The following is an 18,360-nucleotide window of genomic DNA, read 5'->3' as shown; positions in this document are numbered from 1 at the left end:
AGCTATTCTGCTCACAAAATCTGAAACAAACTACGTGTGGTATCACAGTGTGCCATATACACACACCAGCTCACGCAGAGGTAGCTAAGATAAAGAACGCAGTACTGCGTTCTTTATCTTGCATTTGTGGACTTCATTGCAGGCACAGAATTCCCCCATGATATTTTGAGTCCTCATGATACCCTCTAACTATCCAGACTAGTCATTGCAGCTAGAGCTGCCTAGATCCCTGCTTTATGGTATAACATGCACAGTATGATCAGGGCAGAAATTCTGGGACCTGCTGTAGGAAAAGGACAAGTCATGAGCAAGCTGGGATCAGCTGCAGGGGTGGCAGTAATTAACTGTTTGGGAATAGATGGCTTCATGCATGTGAGGAAGAGATGATGTTAGGAATCTGAAATCTCCCTTTTATTGTTTCTCAGATAATCTATGCCTGACATAAAGCTTAAAGTATGCCCATTAGCAACATCTAAATTCAGAGCTAGTGGGCCTTAGGCCGTGTGAAAACACTGGGAACTGTGCTCAAGCAGCCCCATGCTTTGCAATCGAACTGTGACGGATGTGAAGTTTGAGCGGTCTCTGAGGTAAGAAGCGGGGATTCACTTCTTTTTCAGTTCGTAGTTCTTCTTGTTTGTTTTTATTTCCCTTTCTGTAAAAATAAGGGTTGTTTTATATACAAATCTGTAGGGTATGTTAGGGTCTTGTATTAATGGATAATTACTGAATAAGCAATGCAGTACAGGAGGACTTTTTAAAAATAAAGAGATCACAAAGGAAAAAGATTGTAAATGAATATGAGAGATTACAAAGGGTACAAAAATGCTGAATAGGGTGTACAGATCTCACTTCTGAAAATATTACTCAAACACCTTGCAAAATGATTCACAACTGCTGTGAAATTATCACTAATTTCCTAATAATCTAATTATTAGTGATGATTAAATTATCTCTGCTAGCTGTAGGCCAATTCAAAAAAGAAGACACTTCAGAATGACAAAAGCATCTGTGAACACCTACCTTAACTGAAAAGTCAAGTAAAAATAGCTTTGGAGCAATACAGACAATTATCTTCCTTATAAGTGCTTCACGAGCAAAAGCAAAAGTATCAGTAAAAATAAAAATGATTTACTTTGTGTTCAGCGCAGGAAAACAAGCAAACACATGAGCATAGAGAAAAAACAAAAAACAAAAAACTTTAAAATGTTTCCATATATTCATTTTACCTGAACAGTGCCTTGAAAGGATGTCACTTGCATTGTCTGATATTCCCTCTCCAGTCTTAAATAACGATTTTGCAAATCAGTGTAACGAAGCTGGTTATCCCTTAGAGTCTGAGACATAGTCTTCAACTGGGCAGACAAGATGGCATTCTCTTCTGCTGACTGCACAACCTGGAAGAAATTAACATTTAAATAAATAAATTTCAGGCATTATCTCCTCCAGGAAATTATTACAGAATTGAGACTTCTCATCTCAGTGACTGAATACTGTTTTCAAAAAGTGCATCAACTTTTTGGCAAGGTCACAGTTTGGTAAGATTCAAATAGTTGTTTAATGAACAGCAGAAATAATGAAACCTGTGTATTTATTTCCTCTATCATCAATATTCCCAAAAGAGAAACTCCAGATTTTCCCCCATGCCTCCATCCCAGTATTCCCTGTGACATCACCACCTGGCAAAACACAGTATATGCGGTTGCTACTTCAGAACAGTGCATATAACCAAGTCAGCTTGACAATATACACATATTCATCAGGCAGTCGATGAATGTAAAGCAGCCAAGTTTTCATCTTTTCAAAAACAGGAAGTCATCTGGGTCTCCTCCCTTCACCTAGACACTCACCTTTGCCTGTAGGAACTTGAGATTTCTATGCCTGTTTCAAAATTTGGTTAAAACTATTATTAGGTGTAAAAAATGTTGCGTGAAGCAGGAAGAACAGACACAATGACAGATAAAGACGACGGCTGAAAGGTCACATAAGCCCAATTTGCCTTGAATACCAGGCTACAGAGTGAGAGGTAAGCGTTAAGGGAAATATTTCCAAGAATGTTTACAAACTTCTGTGAACAAAACTGAACATACGTATTTATCATCTTTACAGCCACAAAATGGTTCATCCAGAAATTGTAAGGAAACATTTTTGAGGCATTTAAAGTTTGGTACGAGATAGCTAAGATCTTGTTCCAGCTAAGGAAGATATCTGTTTCTGTCTATAATGAAAAATATTTTACTTGGAGCAGAACTTCAGTAGTGCCCCAGCAATCTCTTTAGAAAGCAGATTCAAATAAACCTCTGTCAAATAACTAGTCACAAAAGCTGCAGCAGAAAGACGTTACTGAGATTTCATTTGCAATTTCTAGCCTGAACCAACAGAGTTGTTTTGAAGAATCCAAGTTTTAAAGCACTATAAATGTGAAATATACAACATACCATCAATTTAGCAGTGAAAAATATTTGTATGTTGATACCAGTTCAAATTCACATTAACCATTTAGGATGCTGTTTTAAATTACCTTCAAATTAATCTGCTGAAAATGAAGATCCTTCTGGTGTATCTCCTGAAGACAACACTGCAGTTCATTTTGAAGCTGATTCTTCTCAGCTAAAACATGCTTGATTTCCTCAGGAATGTCTGCACTTCCAGCAAGGGAGGCAGTTTCTAAAATCTTAAAAAGTATTAATATATTCAGGGTCAATGGTGTAAGAGTTTTGTAAACAATTATATATAATTCCAATACTAAATATACACATGGACTAAATAACAATTTCCCTTTCAGAAGATCTTTTCAGAAGTTAATCCCACATTTACAATAGATTTTACTTATATAAAAATTCAACTACATAGTGTTTTTAACTTAAATACTTCAATAGAAATATAAACATTACATATTACAAATTTAGTAATATTAATAGTTATATATTTAACATATATTAAAAACAAACTGTTCCATAACCCAATAGACATTACTGTTTAATACCTTTTATTCATGATTTTATCACAAAAGATGAAGAGCAAACGATAGCCATAAACTTGACTAACTAAAATGTTTTTAATGAAATTAAAGGGAATATAATCTACTTCTGCTTCTCTTGGAACAGAAAAGGCAAATAAGAATAATATTTTGAAAAAACACTTTCCTTGAACCTTTAATGATACAAAAGTAGATGGCAATTGCCAGACTGGGTCTCAGCTGTGGTCTTTCTAAATTGGGTATTTTTGTTCCTGGCAGAAGCCAGCTCCAGCTGCTTCAGAAGACACACAAGAATACTTCTATTAGGCACTTCTCTCCCCTCTCTCTCTCAGTTAGGTCCTATTCTAATCTTCAATAATTAAGAGATTGATTTAGGCTCTGAAGAATGAAATTTAATAGATTTGTTCAAATCAAGAACACAAATACTGAAAATTGTTGCTATCAGTGTAAATTTCTAATTCCGTTTTGAATCCTGTTAAAAACTGTGTGCTTGATAACAGATCGTAGTAATGATATCTTAAAAAATGTTAACAGTACCTGAAAGAGCATATCCTTTTATTAATTTTGCAAATGTCAGTGAATGTTGCTTGTTCTGGGTTTACAAGAAAGGAGAAGGCAGACTCTCAGTTCACCTATTTACACCCTTCGCTACTATTAGGTACTTTTGTCTCTCATTTATTTCCTTCTTACTGTAAACAATCCCAATCTTTTCTTAATTTTTTTCTGTTTTCTGTATCATGCTTTTCACCTCCCTCCTTTGAAACTTTTTTTATATTGCAATGCAATACTTCTGTGAAGCAGCTGAGGTGAAATACACTACAAATGATTTAGTCAAGAATTGTTTTTTGTGTCACTTTTTCTACCATTTCTTCAGCATCCAAGCAATTCATTTAATTTAAATGAGTTTTCTAAAAATGAGAAAAATTAAAGTCATCTCATTTGTCCATCTGTTCCCCCATTAACATTTGAATCGGTCAGTCAATTTTGAAACCAAATTTGGGGGGGGGGGGGGGGGGGGGGAAGGTCAATGTCTTGAGAAATTATGATGTTTCTGTACTTAATGTGATAATTAGTGGCTGAGTGGCTGGGGAAGACAAATCCAACTTGTACTACCTATCGAGAGAGAGAGACAGGTAGAATTCAGCTGTACTACAGGCTGTTTGGCAGCTGATCAAGTCAATCAGCATGCAAGGACTTGGGGGCCAACAAATACATTGTTGGCAACCTACAAGTGATAGTACAGCATCTTATTCTCTTTGAACAAGCATGCTACAGGAACACACGAGGACACTGGTGTTAGAATGGTGTGAATAATAAGAGACACACAATACATACGAAATTGGCAAAAGAAGCCAGAATTAATTAGCATTCCTGCTCATGGACGTAACACGTTTCATCTCAGCTACTAGAAGAATTCTTCTTTGAGCTGTCTGAAACCTCCCTGTCCTTTTCTTGATTTGACAGAATTTACGGAGAATCCTGTAAATTGCACTAGTTCTTTTTTTCCTTTCCAACATCTGTGTCTGAATTTGGCAGCACCGGGCCTGCTGTTGAGTATTTGCATGTTCCTGCTCATTCATCTAGTTTGAACCATGTCTTGAACCTCTTCATATTACATTCTGGATTTAACTAACCTATGACAGTAAACTACAGGATTACTGAAGTAACCTATTAATATAAGTAACTCAGTAACAAGCAAATACTGTTACCATACCATTTAACCATAGCAAACTGTGACACTTTTTGGTTAAGTATCAGTAACAGATTCATGACAGTTCTTCACCTTTTGTTTCACTACTATTTCATTTCTTTACGAAAGTGCTTTTCACATTTTTGACCATTAAAATATATCATGACAGTGAGTTTCCTCTATTATTTTATCAACATATGAGAAACAATTCTTTTTTAAAGCAAGTTATCAATATTAAGATAATTATTGCAACTCATTTGCTAGGAGTAGTTTTAACTTGCTGGTTTGACCTCAGTGCAGTACTGAAATACATACAATATCTTGTCATCCCCTCTCCTGCAGTATAATATACTGTACAGTTCTCATTTGGGAAGAAGTTTGCAATTTTAATACTACTAACTGATCAAAGTAGATTCATGCCTCCTGCTACATTTTGTTTCTTTACCTTGACTGGGTAATTGCTCCCATCGGAGACTGATTTCTTAACAATCGTGTCTTGTTGCAGCTTCTGTAGTTCCGCAATCTGTTGGTCTTTCTCAGCAACTGTGATCTCACATTGATTTTGCAGTGCCTGGGACTCTGAGAGGAGGAGGTTTTTTTCCATTCTGAAGATAAAATATTAAACTAGCTGTTAAATGATAATATAGTACATACAAGTCAACGAGAAGGACAAAGCTGTGCTCACTGGTATTTCTGAAATAAATAATGGTAGTTTCTAATCACAGACAATATACAAATATGGAGCACTATATGAACATTTGCAATACCTACTTCAGTTTAAAGATGTCTGCTAAGAAAAAACTCGGAAAATAAAGCCTTGAACATGATAATATCATGTATGGCTTGCTGACTTGGAGACCAGAGAAGTTTATCAACTGTAAAGATACAAAAATCTGTTAATGCAGCATACATACCTGAGCTACCTGAAGAATAAGGTTGGGCAGCAAAGCAGCTCTAGGTTGTAGCAGTATAGAGTGCTGCTCAAGATAGTCTAGCTTATTTCAAGTACTCGAATTTGAAGCGGCATACCCCAGACTCAAAAGACTTTATGAAATAAATCAACATGCTACATGTCCACAAAATGTAGTCATATACAAGCAGTATCACAAAGGGCATAAAAGCAATTTAAATCTTTCTGAATTCAATTTAACATATGCTTTTGAAGTTTGAAAAAAGTTTGAAAAAAGACTATTCATGCTGTCCATGGCTCAAGTCTACCAGTTCGAATGAGATTTCACAAATTCATGCTTGTTTGTTCATATCTGCAAAGATAAATGTGGGACTGATCTTTTGATCTACACCCTCCCCCCTAAACTTCTAGCATAAAACAGATATTATCTGAAGCAGATCTTAATTACAGAAATTGCACTACAGACAATAAAATGCAATAAGACACTATGATACTGCCTGCCAAACAAAATTACCACTGATCATAACTGCTTTCTCACTTCTAATCATCTGCACAAGGTTAGTTAGAATCTGTCTTAATTTACAAGCTCTAACTAGAACAGCAGTCCAAGATAACCAAATCTTGAGGTGCCTCCACTGAGCATCACTTTAAAATGCCTATATTGCCATCTTAGATGTGAAGAGCAACCTGCAGACCTCGGGAGGTGTTCACAGGATTAGGCCCAATGTGTGCATTATTCTTTTATCACAGATGATGAGAGTTGTGGAAAGTGCTGATGTGAACCCCTAAATCTGCAAAAATATTGCTCAAATGTGAAATGAAGTTAATTTTCAATATTGTAGTTGGCTAAATATGCAACATCTCAGTCATCTTTAAAGAGAGAGGTCTGGGGGAAAAATGTTCAGCCAAATAAATGGTTACTCTTACTGAGAAGAGAATGTGATATCAAGCATAGAAATGAGATTCTCAAACTGCAGTTCCATATATCCTAGTCGCTAACAGGACAGAAACCATTCAATTAAGACTGTTCAAAATTTTATGTTCACAAAGAGACCATTACATAAAAAGACAAAGATAACAGTGAACAAAGAAAACGGTGTGAAAGTTGACTTAGCACATTATAGAAACATTCTTATCCTACTTTCTGGTAAACTAGACATAATTTTATTTCTGTGTCTGTTTCACATCATGTGGTGAAGTCCACTGAAGAATTCTAAACAAAAGCCACATCCACTATTTGTTAAATTTAACATACACACCTTAATACAGCAAGCTCATTCTGGTATGATGCAATCTCTCTCTCAGTTTCTGCTTGGAAGGCCTTTGTCTGATGCAACGCCCTCTCCAAATCATCAACCTTGGTCTTCAGTTTTGATATCTCAATGGCTGCAAGGCTGGCTCCTTCTTTAGCCTACATTTAATAAACAAGATTAGTGAACCAGAATGAAAGCCACACTACTGAAGACTAGCAGTGCTAGAGTTCTAACTACAGAATTAGCTTTCTCATTTGCTCCTGTTTAACAGGATGATTATCTAAACTCTCAAATTCTAACCATACCTTTCCTAGTAAGATTATATTTTCTTAGCACTCAGGTAATCTGCAAAGTTAAACTTCAGAGTATCTCTAAGCATTCTCTGCATTTTTACAAAAAAAACCTACAAAGCAATGTACCTAATTAAAACTTACCAATCTTCCCCTATCGATCTGAGGTGTATCCAAAGTACTTTTAAGAGAATTTATCTCATTGATGCTGTTGTAAGCAGTGGCAAATGAAGCCGTGCCCTGTTTAGTTTCAGAAGCTAGCTTCTGTTTGCTGAGTTCCTGCAGCAATTTGTCTCGGTCATCCTGAAGACTGGCCATAGCCTTGGAAAATGCTTCAATCTGGTGAACGAAATTCGCATGCTCAGATGAGAGCCTGCTAATCTCCAACTCACGGCCGGCTAATGTCTTACACAGATTTCCAATTTCTTCAGCAATTTGATCAAGTGTGACCTTATTTGCAGCATCAAAAAGCACCTGATTCAGATGAGCATTTTCTTTGAGTACACTGACGAGCTGCAATTTAAAGTTGTCCAATTCGGCTTTAAGTTCATCTCCCTTCTTTTTTTCAGATTTGAGTTCAGATGCATATTTGCTTTGAAGTACCTTGAAGTCCTCTATTATCCTATCTCTATCATTTTGCAGAGCAGTCACTGCTTTCCCAAAGGCCTCATTTTGGGATCTTAGTTCTCTATTCTGAAATTGAATTTCTAATATCATCTTCTGTGCAGAAGCATCAGCTTCAGTGCTGTGTTCATATGTCAACACGGTCTTATTGTATTTCTCATCTGCACCATTATTATTTTTGCTTACTGATTTCTGGACTTCCTGAATCCTCTTCTGAAGTTTTTCTTCACATTGTTCATTGGATACACATTCCTTTTTCTGAACACTGTCACTAGATAGCAGTTTCTCTCCAGATTCAGAAACAAGCTTCTCTTTGTTTAATGATGCAATTAAAGATTCTAAATCGTTTACTTTAGATATTAATTTTTTATTCTCATGTTCTAAAGATATAGCAGTATCCTTCTGCAGTTCACTGGTCAGTTGCATTTCTTTTATTTGTTTTTGAAGATTGTATTTTTCTTGTTCAAGGTTTTTAATAGAATCCAATTTTTGCTTAAGTGAGTCTTTCAGCTGATGATCTTTCAAAGATAAAATTTGGTTAAGATCTTCCCTATACTTTATTAGCTGTGCACTTAACATTGCATTTTCAGAATGAAGATCATCTATCTGATTGAGAAGCATCCTTAGTTCTTGTTTCAGAGCGCTGTTTTCACTTTCATTGCCAATTATGAGACTGTCTCTCTGATTTAAAACATTTTGGTGAAGATGTTCCAGCTCTTTGTATTTAGAAAAAAGATCATCTCTGTCATTCTGAAGAGATGACATTGATTTTTTAAAGGCATCTATTTCACTGGCAATTGCAGCTTTATCTTGACCTGCTCTGTCTGCTTTCATCTGGAGACTTCTCAGTTCATTTTCCATCCTCTGACAGGACTCCTCACATTGTTGTCTCTCTATCTGCAAGGCCTGTAACTGAAGTTCATATTCTTTGATCTGTTCTCTATGTTGAGTCTGTACCTGAATCAGGTAGTCAGAAATTTCATCATCTTTTGAAGAAATGAGTAGGGAAATTTCTTTATCTTTATTATTTAACATTATCTTCATTTGTTCAGAAATGGCAATTTGCTTTTCCAATTCAGTATGAGTCTTCTCCTTTTCAGCTAGAAGTTGTTGCAATTCTTGTTCTTTCCTAGTAAAATTACTTTCCAGTGCTTTTATCTCTTTTTCTGCACTTTTACTGTTCTCTATGAGGTCATTAAGAGAATTATTTTCTTTAAGGAGTGCTTGAAAAGCTGCTTCTTTTGACTGAAGAACACTCTCCAACTCTTGCTGCCTGTTGAGAAAAAGCACATTTTCTTCCTTTATTCGGCAGAGCTCTTCATAGCGCTGTGTATCAACAGATTTTTGCCTCAGATACAGTTCATCCTTTGTTTCCTCTGCCACAGAATATTTGATATTCAGTTCTTGAATTTCAGCCATTTTGTCTTTCAATTCATCTTGTAAAGACAAGATTTTTTTATTACTGTCTTCTATCTGTTTCTCTTTACTTTGAATGGTCTCCTTGAACTGTATTTCCCAGTTTTTCATTTCACTGATTACCCTGTCCCGGTCATTCTGAAGAGAAGACATACACTTTGTAAAAGCAGCTAATCGGGCCAAAGTTGCATTCAAATCTGCTTGAAGTTTCCTGTTTTGTGAGTCCTTACTGCTTACTTCCTCTTGCAATTCACGAATCTCACTGACTGCCCGATCTTTTTCTCGCTGAAGGGCACTGTGTCTTTCCTCTAGGTTCAACCATTCTCTTTTGTGAACTGATTTTAGTTGTTGAAGATTACGTTCCAAGTCTCTCTCATATGCTCTCTTTTGGATTTGTAGTTGGTCTTCTTTCTTCTTAAGTTCTTTTCTCCAATTTAGATTCTCAGCTGTAAGCCTGTCCAGTTCATTCTTTGACTTATCCAACAAGTTCACCTGTGAAGAAAGCTTTTCATTGAGATGATATATTTCTTCATTTGATTTGGCAAGCTTTTCTGATGTATTACTTAAGTCCTTTTCAAATTTTTCACTTTTTGACTGTGATAGTTTCACAGATCTTTCCAAGTCCAGGATCAGCTCCTGGAGCTTTATTGAATCTTTTTGCAAATGGTTGATTTCCTGCTGTTTCTCCTTTAAGAGTTCCTGTAATTCTTTTGTTTTGGTTTTAGTTCCACTATTATCTCTCTGAGCACATTTCACTTTCTCCTCAAACACTTTTACAAGATGCAACTGCTGTTCTTTTTCTCTAATCATGTTACATTTTTCTGCCTTTAATTCTTCCAGTTGCTGTAATAGTAAGTTATTCTGCACCTGTGCTGATTTCATTCTATCAGTAAGATAATCAACCTTTTTAACATGGTTCAGCAATTCCGTCTCAAGAAATTCTCTCTCATTCTTTACTTTGTAAGAACTTTCTTGTACATTTTCTAATTCCTCCTGTAACAGACATTTATCATCCTCTAAAATCTTAACTTTTTCATTCAGACTAACAATTTCTTGTGTAAGACTTTCACATTCTGTGTCTAGCTTTGTGAAACAATTATTTTTATGATCCAAAGATTTTTCAGTTTTTTTTAATTTTTCTGAAATTAATTTTCTTCCTTGTTCTAGGACAAGCACATCTTGTTCTTTTTCAAAAAGTTTATCCTTTAACATATTAATGTCCTTTAATAATGATTCATTCTCATATAATGCATCACTGATTTTAGATTGCATATCATTTTGGTACAACTCCATTTGAACTTGGAGGTCTCCCAAAGTTGCTTTAGTTACAGTGATGTCATTATGAAGGATGTCATTTTCACTCTGAATTTTCTCTAAAGCCTGCTTTAAATTTTCAGAAGTTTGTTTCAGCTGCTCATTTTCCTCCATTAGCTGATGATTCTGATGAGTGAGTTCATGAAGACGATCCTGATGTTCTTCCATCCTTGCCTCTTGCTCTCGTATTTGCCTTTTTGCTTTACTCTGTAATTCATCAACTTCCAATTTTTTGGATTCACTGAGTTGTTTCAGTTGGTTCTTTATAACTTCATTTTCATCAACGAGCTTTTGAAAATGCTCCTTAAGTGCCTCCTTCTCAGATTCTCCTTCTCTGAGTCTTTGAATAGCCTCTTGCTTCTCTTTTCTAGTGAGGTCAATAACTTGCCTCATATCTGCTATTTTACTACTGATATTCTCATATGCCTGAAGAAGTGATTCATACTCTTGCTTTAATTCATTATGTTTAGCCCTCCATCCTGTTAATTCAACTGTCTGAGAATCTTTTAAAGTATTCAGCTGGAAAGAAAAGGCCTCTTTTTCCTGAACTATAGTCTCCATGGTAGATTTAAGACTTTCACACGCAGCAGTTAGGTTTTCATTTTCAGTCAAAAGTCTAGCATTTTCAGAAACAAGGCTGTCCTCTTCATACAATGGAGAAACAGCATTTGAACTTTGTTTTTCTCTACCAAGCTCTGACACCAAATGTTCAAGAGTACCTGTCTTGTTCACCAGTTCTTCTCTTTCCAAAAGCAGTTTATCAATCTGGTCTTTTAGACGTTTGTTTTCTCTCAAGGCTTCCTTACGCGATATTAAAGCTGCTTGTAACTTTCTCTGAAGGTGCTCTCTGGACTTTTCTTCTGCTGTAGTTCTTTGATCTTGTGGTTTGGAGTCATTTACACTTGCAGGTTTTACCAGGGGCTCTTCAACCATTTGCATTTGTTTCTGGATTTCATATGCTGTTGCTTCTTTTAGTTTAGTTTTTCCGGAGTAATCAGTCTCTGAGAGCTGAAAACAGGTACCTTTATCCTGTAACTTTCCTTGAAGCAAATTAACTTCTGAACAAAACTGTCCCAATTCCTTTTCAGTATCATTTTCTTCCTTAAATTCTTTGCATGATAGCACAGGACTGCTCATCTCAGCCTTTTCACGTAGCGTCCGTAGCTCTGTCAATAGTTTTTTGTTTTCTTCACTGAAATGTTTTACCTCCCTTTTCATATTAATTAGCTCCAAATTGGACTTTTCTAAATGACTGATAATTTCCTCTTTCTCACTCTTCATTTCTTCAAATGCTGTTTTGTAATGGTGGGCTTCTTCTTGGCCTTCCTTTATAGCTTCTTTCAATGCTTCCTTTTCCTGATCAAGCTTATCTTTGAAATCCACAAACGAACAATGCAATGCCTCTATTTCCTCATTCTTTTCTGCAACCTCCTTCTTAGCTTCCTTTCTCAGCCTTTCCAGTTTCTCCTGGCTCATCTTGTAATCCTCTTCATTCTTTTTAATAAGTGCTTCTTTTTCATTATTCACATGTTCAAGTTCTGTCTTCATGTCTATAGCTTCAGTCTCACATGTTTTCAGCTTTTTCTGTAGCTGACTTACCTCCTCCAACATGCTGCCTTTACGGTGCTCCTGGTACTGCTCCTGCTGTCTCACAGAGTTGAAGTTGACCGTTTCTTCTCTTCTGTCACCAGATTCAACCGATACCTTTCTCAACTCTTTCTTTAACATTTCTGTTTCTTCCTGAAGTTTTGCATAATTACATCTTAGTTCTTCTAACTCAATATCTTTACTTGCCATTAAAATTATTAAGTTTTCTGACTCTTTTAAGGATGCATCCTGAACCTTACTTCTTGGTTTGTTTGATTCCAAATTGCTCAGGTCAGTTTCCTCTTCTTCCAGCTCTTCCTCTGGAGGACACTTTTGTAACTGATTAAAGTCAAATTCTTTACATTTCCTTTGAAGAACTTTCCAGAGTGCTTTATATTCCTGTTTGAGATGCTCAAGCTGTTTCTTCTGTTCATTAAAATCTGCAAGTTTAGTGTGTTCTTCCCTTTCTTTCTGAATTTTTTTTGTATCTTCTTTGCTGACCAGAAGTTCTCTCTGTAAGGCTTCTTTTTCTTTTTCTAATTGATTCATTACATTAATTTCATTGCTATGGTCCAGAGACTTCTTCCTGTCTCCGGCATTTACATCAGCCTTGTCAGAACTAGAATTTTTCAACAATTCTTCCTTCTTTATAATTTCAAACTTAGCATTTTCAAGAGCCAGCAAAAGTTCAGAACGTTCCTCTTCATATGCACTTGCCCTTTCATCCAGCACAGATTGCATATGAGCAAGCATACAGTCTTTTTCCTCTAAAGATTTGAGGTTCTGCTCACATATATTTTGTTTTTCAGCAATGACATCACTTAGTTCTGCAACACTGCCCTGAAGTTCCTCTAAACAGGAGGCTTTTGAAGACAAAATTTCATTCAGATTACTTATTTTGGCATCTTTTTCTAAAAGTTGTTGCTTCAAAGTTCCAAGATGAGACTCAAAATCTTTATTTTGCACTTCAGCAAATTTTAGCTTGTCTGTTAATTCATTAACCTTCTTCAACAACTCCTCTGTTTTTTTTTGCTCTTTTTCTATTTCTTCCTGTCCACTCTTTTCTAGCTTTCCAACTTTTTGCATTAGATCTTTTCTCATTATCAACGCTACTTGAAGTTTCTTTTTCAGGTTCTCTTTTTCCTTGCCAATTTTCTCAAGATTAAACTGCATCTCCTCTTTTTCATTCATTACATCTTTAAACACAGCTTCTCTACTGCTTAACGTAACCTGACTATGCTCCAGTTCTTTCTTACAATGCTCAAGTTCCTGCAATACTCGATTTAGGTCTCCTACAGACCTATTATGAACAGCTTCAAGATCATGCAATTTGGCATTTAATATATTTCTCTCTTCAGAAAATTTCAGCATTTCATTAGACAATGATTCCATGACCTCGGTAACAGAACAGTCCTTTTCTTTCACTTGCTGACTTAGAGCAAAAATTAAATCCTTTTGCTGATTTACCCGGGAATTTAAGTTTTCTATGAGTTGGTCTTTTTTCCCCATTTCTTCTAGGAGACTTGCTACTTTTTTACCTTCAACATTCAATTTTTCTTGGCTGGTTCTAACTATTTCTTCTGATTTATCTATCTTCTCCTGAAGAAATTCAACCTGTTTATTCATTTCTGCAAATGATTCTTCTCTTTCTTGCAAAAGAGACTGTTGTTTACATAATGTTTCCTTAACAGTGACTACTTCTTTTGATAGACATTCAATTTCAGATTTGTAGGTACACTTGATCTTTTCGATATCATTCTGCAGCAAATCCTTCTGTTTTTCAAGTGACCACATATTTTTTAATTCATTTTTTATGACATCCATTTCTTTCTGTTTTTCTAAAAGAATCAGTTGCAATTGTTCTCCTTCTGTTTCTTTGCTCAGAATAGTGGTTATCAGGGTGGAGAAATTTTCCAACTGAATTTTAGTATCAGTTAGCTGCTGTGTGGAATCTGAAGTCTGTGCATTCTTTTCTGTACATAAAAGCCTACTACTAAATAATGCAGATAAGCTTTGAGTTAATTCCTTTTTTATAAGATCCAGCTCTTGCTGTAAAGACTCAATTTTGCTATCCTTTGATTTCATTTCACTTTCTAAACTGCTCAATTGCTCAGTAAGACTATTATTTTGCAAAGTTGCCCTGTCAAGATCTGTCACCCATTTGTTTTCTGACTCAAGCAGACTTTGTTCTAGAGCTTCAAATTTAAGTTCTAATTTAGAGAGTTCTTCACCCTTCACACTAACCTGCATCTGTAACTTCTCTTTTTCTGTCTTCATCTGCAGTTTGACAGCATCTATCTGCATTCTTGAATAACTCTCACTCGTTTCTAGTTTTTCATTAATTTCTTGGAGCTCTTCCAATTTCTTTTGTAAATGATCTTCCGATGCAATGAGTTGTGTGTTTTCAACTGTCAGTTTATCAGCATCTTCTTGTAATAGATTTTTTTCTTTCTCTAAAGACTCTAACTGGTGCTGCAGACTAGCTATTAGAAGTGCCTTGTCATGGCAGTCTTGAGATGATTTGGAATTTACATTGTTCAACTCTAACTTTAAATGTTCTATATTTTCAGCCTGTTCAGTGCACTTCACATGCAGAGACTCCACAGCTAATTCTTTTTGCTGTAAATCTTGTTTCCATGTAGTTATTTGGTCTAGTGCTTTTTGGTGCTCATTTTTTATATAATCAAGTTCAACTGTCAAAGAATCAATTTTCTTCTGATTGATATCAAAGTTTTTATTCTTTTCCTGAAATTCCTTAGTAAGGTTTTTCATGGCTACACCACTTTTCTCTAATTCTTCTCTGAGAACCTCAATCTCACTAGAAAGAATACTAATGTTGCTATCTGCCAATTGTATACTGGTATCTTTTTCCTTTAAAGAATTAAGTAGTCCAGTAATAATCTCTTCCTTTTCACTAAGAGCTGCATTAAGTTCAGTTCTTAGTTCATACTGTGCTGCAATTTTTTCCTGAAGACATAAAAAGGCATCTTCTTTCTCATGGACTAGTTCTTTTGATTTTTGTAGTTGTTGTGTTAGCTCATGTATCTGACTCTGAAGCTGAGAAATTGAATCTATTTTCTCTTCATCTTTGCTTGCTTTCTCATTTAGAGTTTTGAGGAGACTTTTATTTTCCATAAGTGAAGATTCCTTTTCTAATAAGGACTGGCTGATCTCAATTACTGCACTTTTTTGATCTTGTATTTCTTTTTGTAGATTCATTTGCACTTCCTCCAGCTCCACAACCTGTTTCTTTAAGACCTCACATTCATTCTCTTTTTCCTGAAGTTGCATCTTTAACTTCTCACTGAATAATGAAATATTACTGACAGTCAACTCCTTTTCTGAAACAAGCACTTTTAATTGTTCTGCTTCAGAGGTTAAAAGCTCTAACTGTTTCTGCTGCATAACAGAAGATGCCTGTATTTCAGAAAGGTGTGCTTTCAAACTGACATATTCATCTAACTTTTGTTTTAAAGATTCATCCTTCTGTATAATTGAATCATTCAATTGGGCTGTTTTTTCTGTCACATTTCGAAGCTGATACTGAAGGTCAGAAATAACCTCCATATTCTCAGACAGTTGAACCCTGAGCACATCAGACTCTTCAGATTTATCTTTAAATAACTTTAAATCTTGGGCTTGCTTCTTAAATTCATTTTCTTTCTCCTGCATTGCTTGTCTAAGCTGACTGGTTTCAAACCCCAGGGCTTGTATTTGGTTTTGCAGATCTGAAACAACTTGCAAATATTGCAGCTCTCCTGTCATTTTACTATCTTTCATTTGCTGAATCAAAACCTCCTTTAAAGAAAGGAGAGTTTCTTTTTCTTCAAGGACAGCTTTTAACTTTTCTTTTTCAATTATTAGGCCATCAATTTGGTCCTTCAAAGCTAAAATATTATGACTTTGTTGGGACAAGTGTGAACTTAAAGCAGCTATTTCATCTGACTTTTTTGTTACCGTAGCATTAACTGTTTCAATGTCTACTTTCAATTTTTCATTTTCTAGAGTTGTTGTATGCACTTGCTGCCTTGCTGAAATAATTTCAGACTGGTGCTGTACCAGCTGTGACTGAAGAACTTCACATTCATGGGACTTCTCACTCAATAAACTTGAAAGGTCCTCCTTTTCATACTTAAGCACATCCACTTCTTTGCTTAGTAACTGTAACTGATTTTTTAACACTGTGCTTTCTTCCATTTTTTCAGAAACTTGCTTATGAAACATCTCAAGTTCTGAACCTTGACTTTTTACAGTCAAGTCTCTTTCTTCTATGCACTGAGACAACTTTGTTTTTTGATCTTTAAGATTTTTAATCTCATCCTGCAACTCTAAAATATTAAGTTTACTCTCTTCCATTTCTTTATGCAGTGAATCATTCTGAAGGATTTTTTCTTCTAGAGACCTGTTCTTAGCTTCAAAATCCAAAGTTATACTTTGAATTTGTTTCTCCAGTAGTAAATTATTTTCCTCACTACGGCTGAGCTCTTGCATTAGGGTACTGCATTCAGATAACTTATTATTTAACATTTCTTCTTTATTTATTTCTTTGTCTCTAGTATCCTCCAGCTGAATGAGGAGTGATTGCATTTGTTCATGCAACTGTTGCGTCTGTTCCTTGCTTTCAAACAACTGATCGGCTAGCACATTACACTCCTTTGTTTTCTTCTGCAGCTGTTCTGCAACTGAATTTTCTTTTTGCTCGGCAAGTATTGAAAGTTGTTCAATTTCTTTTACCAGTGTGTCTTTATCATAACTTAGTACTGAAAGAGTTTTTTGGTATTCAGCAGTGCTAACAGATAACTTATTCTCTATTTCTGCCACAGCCTGGATTTTCTCTAACAGTTCACTCTCTTTTATATCCAGTAGTTTGGACAAACTCTCATTTTCACTGATTAGCTGTTGTTTCTCTTTTTCCATCATATTTATACTTTTTTTCAGATCTTCATTTGCTTTTATTTCCTCTGCCAATTTTTCTTCTTTCCCCTCAAGATCTGCCTGTAATTGCTTATTAGCTGAAGCTTTTTCTTGTGTCGCCATTTCCAGCTTGTTAATTTGTTTGTGTATTTCACTTAATTGGTTATTAAGTTCTTTGCAACATGTCTCTTTGGCTTTCAGATCTCCAATTAATTTAAACTTAGTCTCTTCATTTTCCTGCTCCAAAAGCCCAAGCTTCTGCTTTAATGAAACAATTATCTCTTGTTTCTCTTGTAAATCTTTTTTAATTGTTTTCTGATGCTCAGTATGTTCTGTAAGCTGTCTAGATAACTTAGCCAATTCTTCATCTTTTCTAGCATCTTCCAAAACTAGCTTGTTATATGAATCTTCAATTGTTTTTAACTCATTTTCAAGTGTCTGTTCCTTACTCTCTTTCTCTTTAAGCAAACTGTTCCATTTTTCCTTCAGAGTATTATTTTCCTCAAGCTGAGTTTTCAAATATTCAGTTTCTTTTCTTTGTTTATTCTCAGTTTGTTGTAGCTTTTCAGATGATTTACTAATTTGTTCTTTCAGCAAAGTAATCTGTGACTCGCATTCCATAAGCTTGTTATGGTATGTGACATTGTTGGCCTTGATTTCAGAACGGAGATCCTTAATAGTAATGCTGTTCTCGCTGATTTGTTTTATTAATTCCTCATTTTCTTTGGTTTTAGCTTCATTCTCAATTCTAACTCTTTCTAGCTCCCATCCCATTGTATTACTCTGCTCAGAAAGGACAGATATCTTTACGCTTGCATCTCTTACATCAGCTGTTTGTACTTCTTTCAGCAAGTGAGTTTCCCTTTCAGCCTTTAATAAAGATTCTTCCATCCCTCGTATTTCTTCCTCTTTGCATTGTACTTGACGCTTCAGGATGATGACCTGTTCAGAATATTCTGTCATATTCAAAGACAGGACAGACATCTCCCTGTCTTTTTCTGCCAGTGTCTCTTTAAGATTATCAATTTCTCTTTCACGTCTCTGGAGATCTTGAATAAGTTGAGATCTTTCCTCTAAATGGCTTGTATTCAATTTGTCAAGCTCTTCATTTGTCTGGTCCAGATCCAGCTGCATCAATTCTACCACGCCATCTTGTTTCAAAGTCTAAACATGAGAAAACAATGTTACAAGAATACTTCAAACGTATAGTAGAGGGAGAAAGAAAGTTACACTCCCCATGTAGAATTATCATCTAAACTAATAAATCTCTCTCACTTAATCCCTGAACAAATTACCTGAGTAACTGTATCACCATGAGATAATAATGTGGTATCTCAGGATTGTTTTAGCATTCAAAAAGGTTAGTGTATGAAATTTTTGCTGAC

At 35.5% G+C, this 18,360-nt stretch overlaps 1 protein-coding gene across 2 annotated transcripts in view; it reads right to left on the bottom strand.

The window, feature by feature from the left end:
* Nucleotides 1-18,360, bottom strand: part of LOC112977260 (golgin subfamily B member 1-like) — a 46,680-nt gene that overhangs the window by 3,226 nt on the left and 25,094 nt on the right. For both annotated transcript variants that reach the window (XM_026089377.1, XM_026089376.1), the window contains exons 22-26: nucleotides 7,265-18,139; nucleotides 6,837-6,988; nucleotides 5,113-5,272; nucleotides 2,519-2,671; nucleotides 1,227-1,394 (exon numbers count right to left, since the gene is read on the bottom strand). In XM_026089377.1, the coding sequence (XP_025945162.1) occupies nucleotides 1,227-1,394; nucleotides 2,519-2,671; nucleotides 5,113-5,272; nucleotides 6,837-6,988; nucleotides 7,265-18,139 (11,508 nt within the window). The remainder of the gene's footprint in view (nucleotides 1-1,226; nucleotides 1,395-2,518; nucleotides 2,672-5,112; nucleotides 5,273-6,836; nucleotides 6,989-7,264; nucleotides 18,140-18,360) is intronic.

This window comes from Apteryx rowi, unplaced genomic scaffold (genome assembly GCF_003343035.1).
Source record: "Apteryx rowi isolate R43461 unplaced genomic scaffold, aptRow1 scaffold_81, whole genome shotgun sequence".
Classification (NCBI taxonomy): domain Eukaryota; kingdom Metazoa; phylum Chordata; class Aves; order Apterygiformes; family Apterygidae; genus Apteryx; species Apteryx rowi.
The sequence above is the reverse complement of the archived record's forward strand: the minus strand, read 5'-3'. Positions and strand labels throughout refer to the sequence as shown.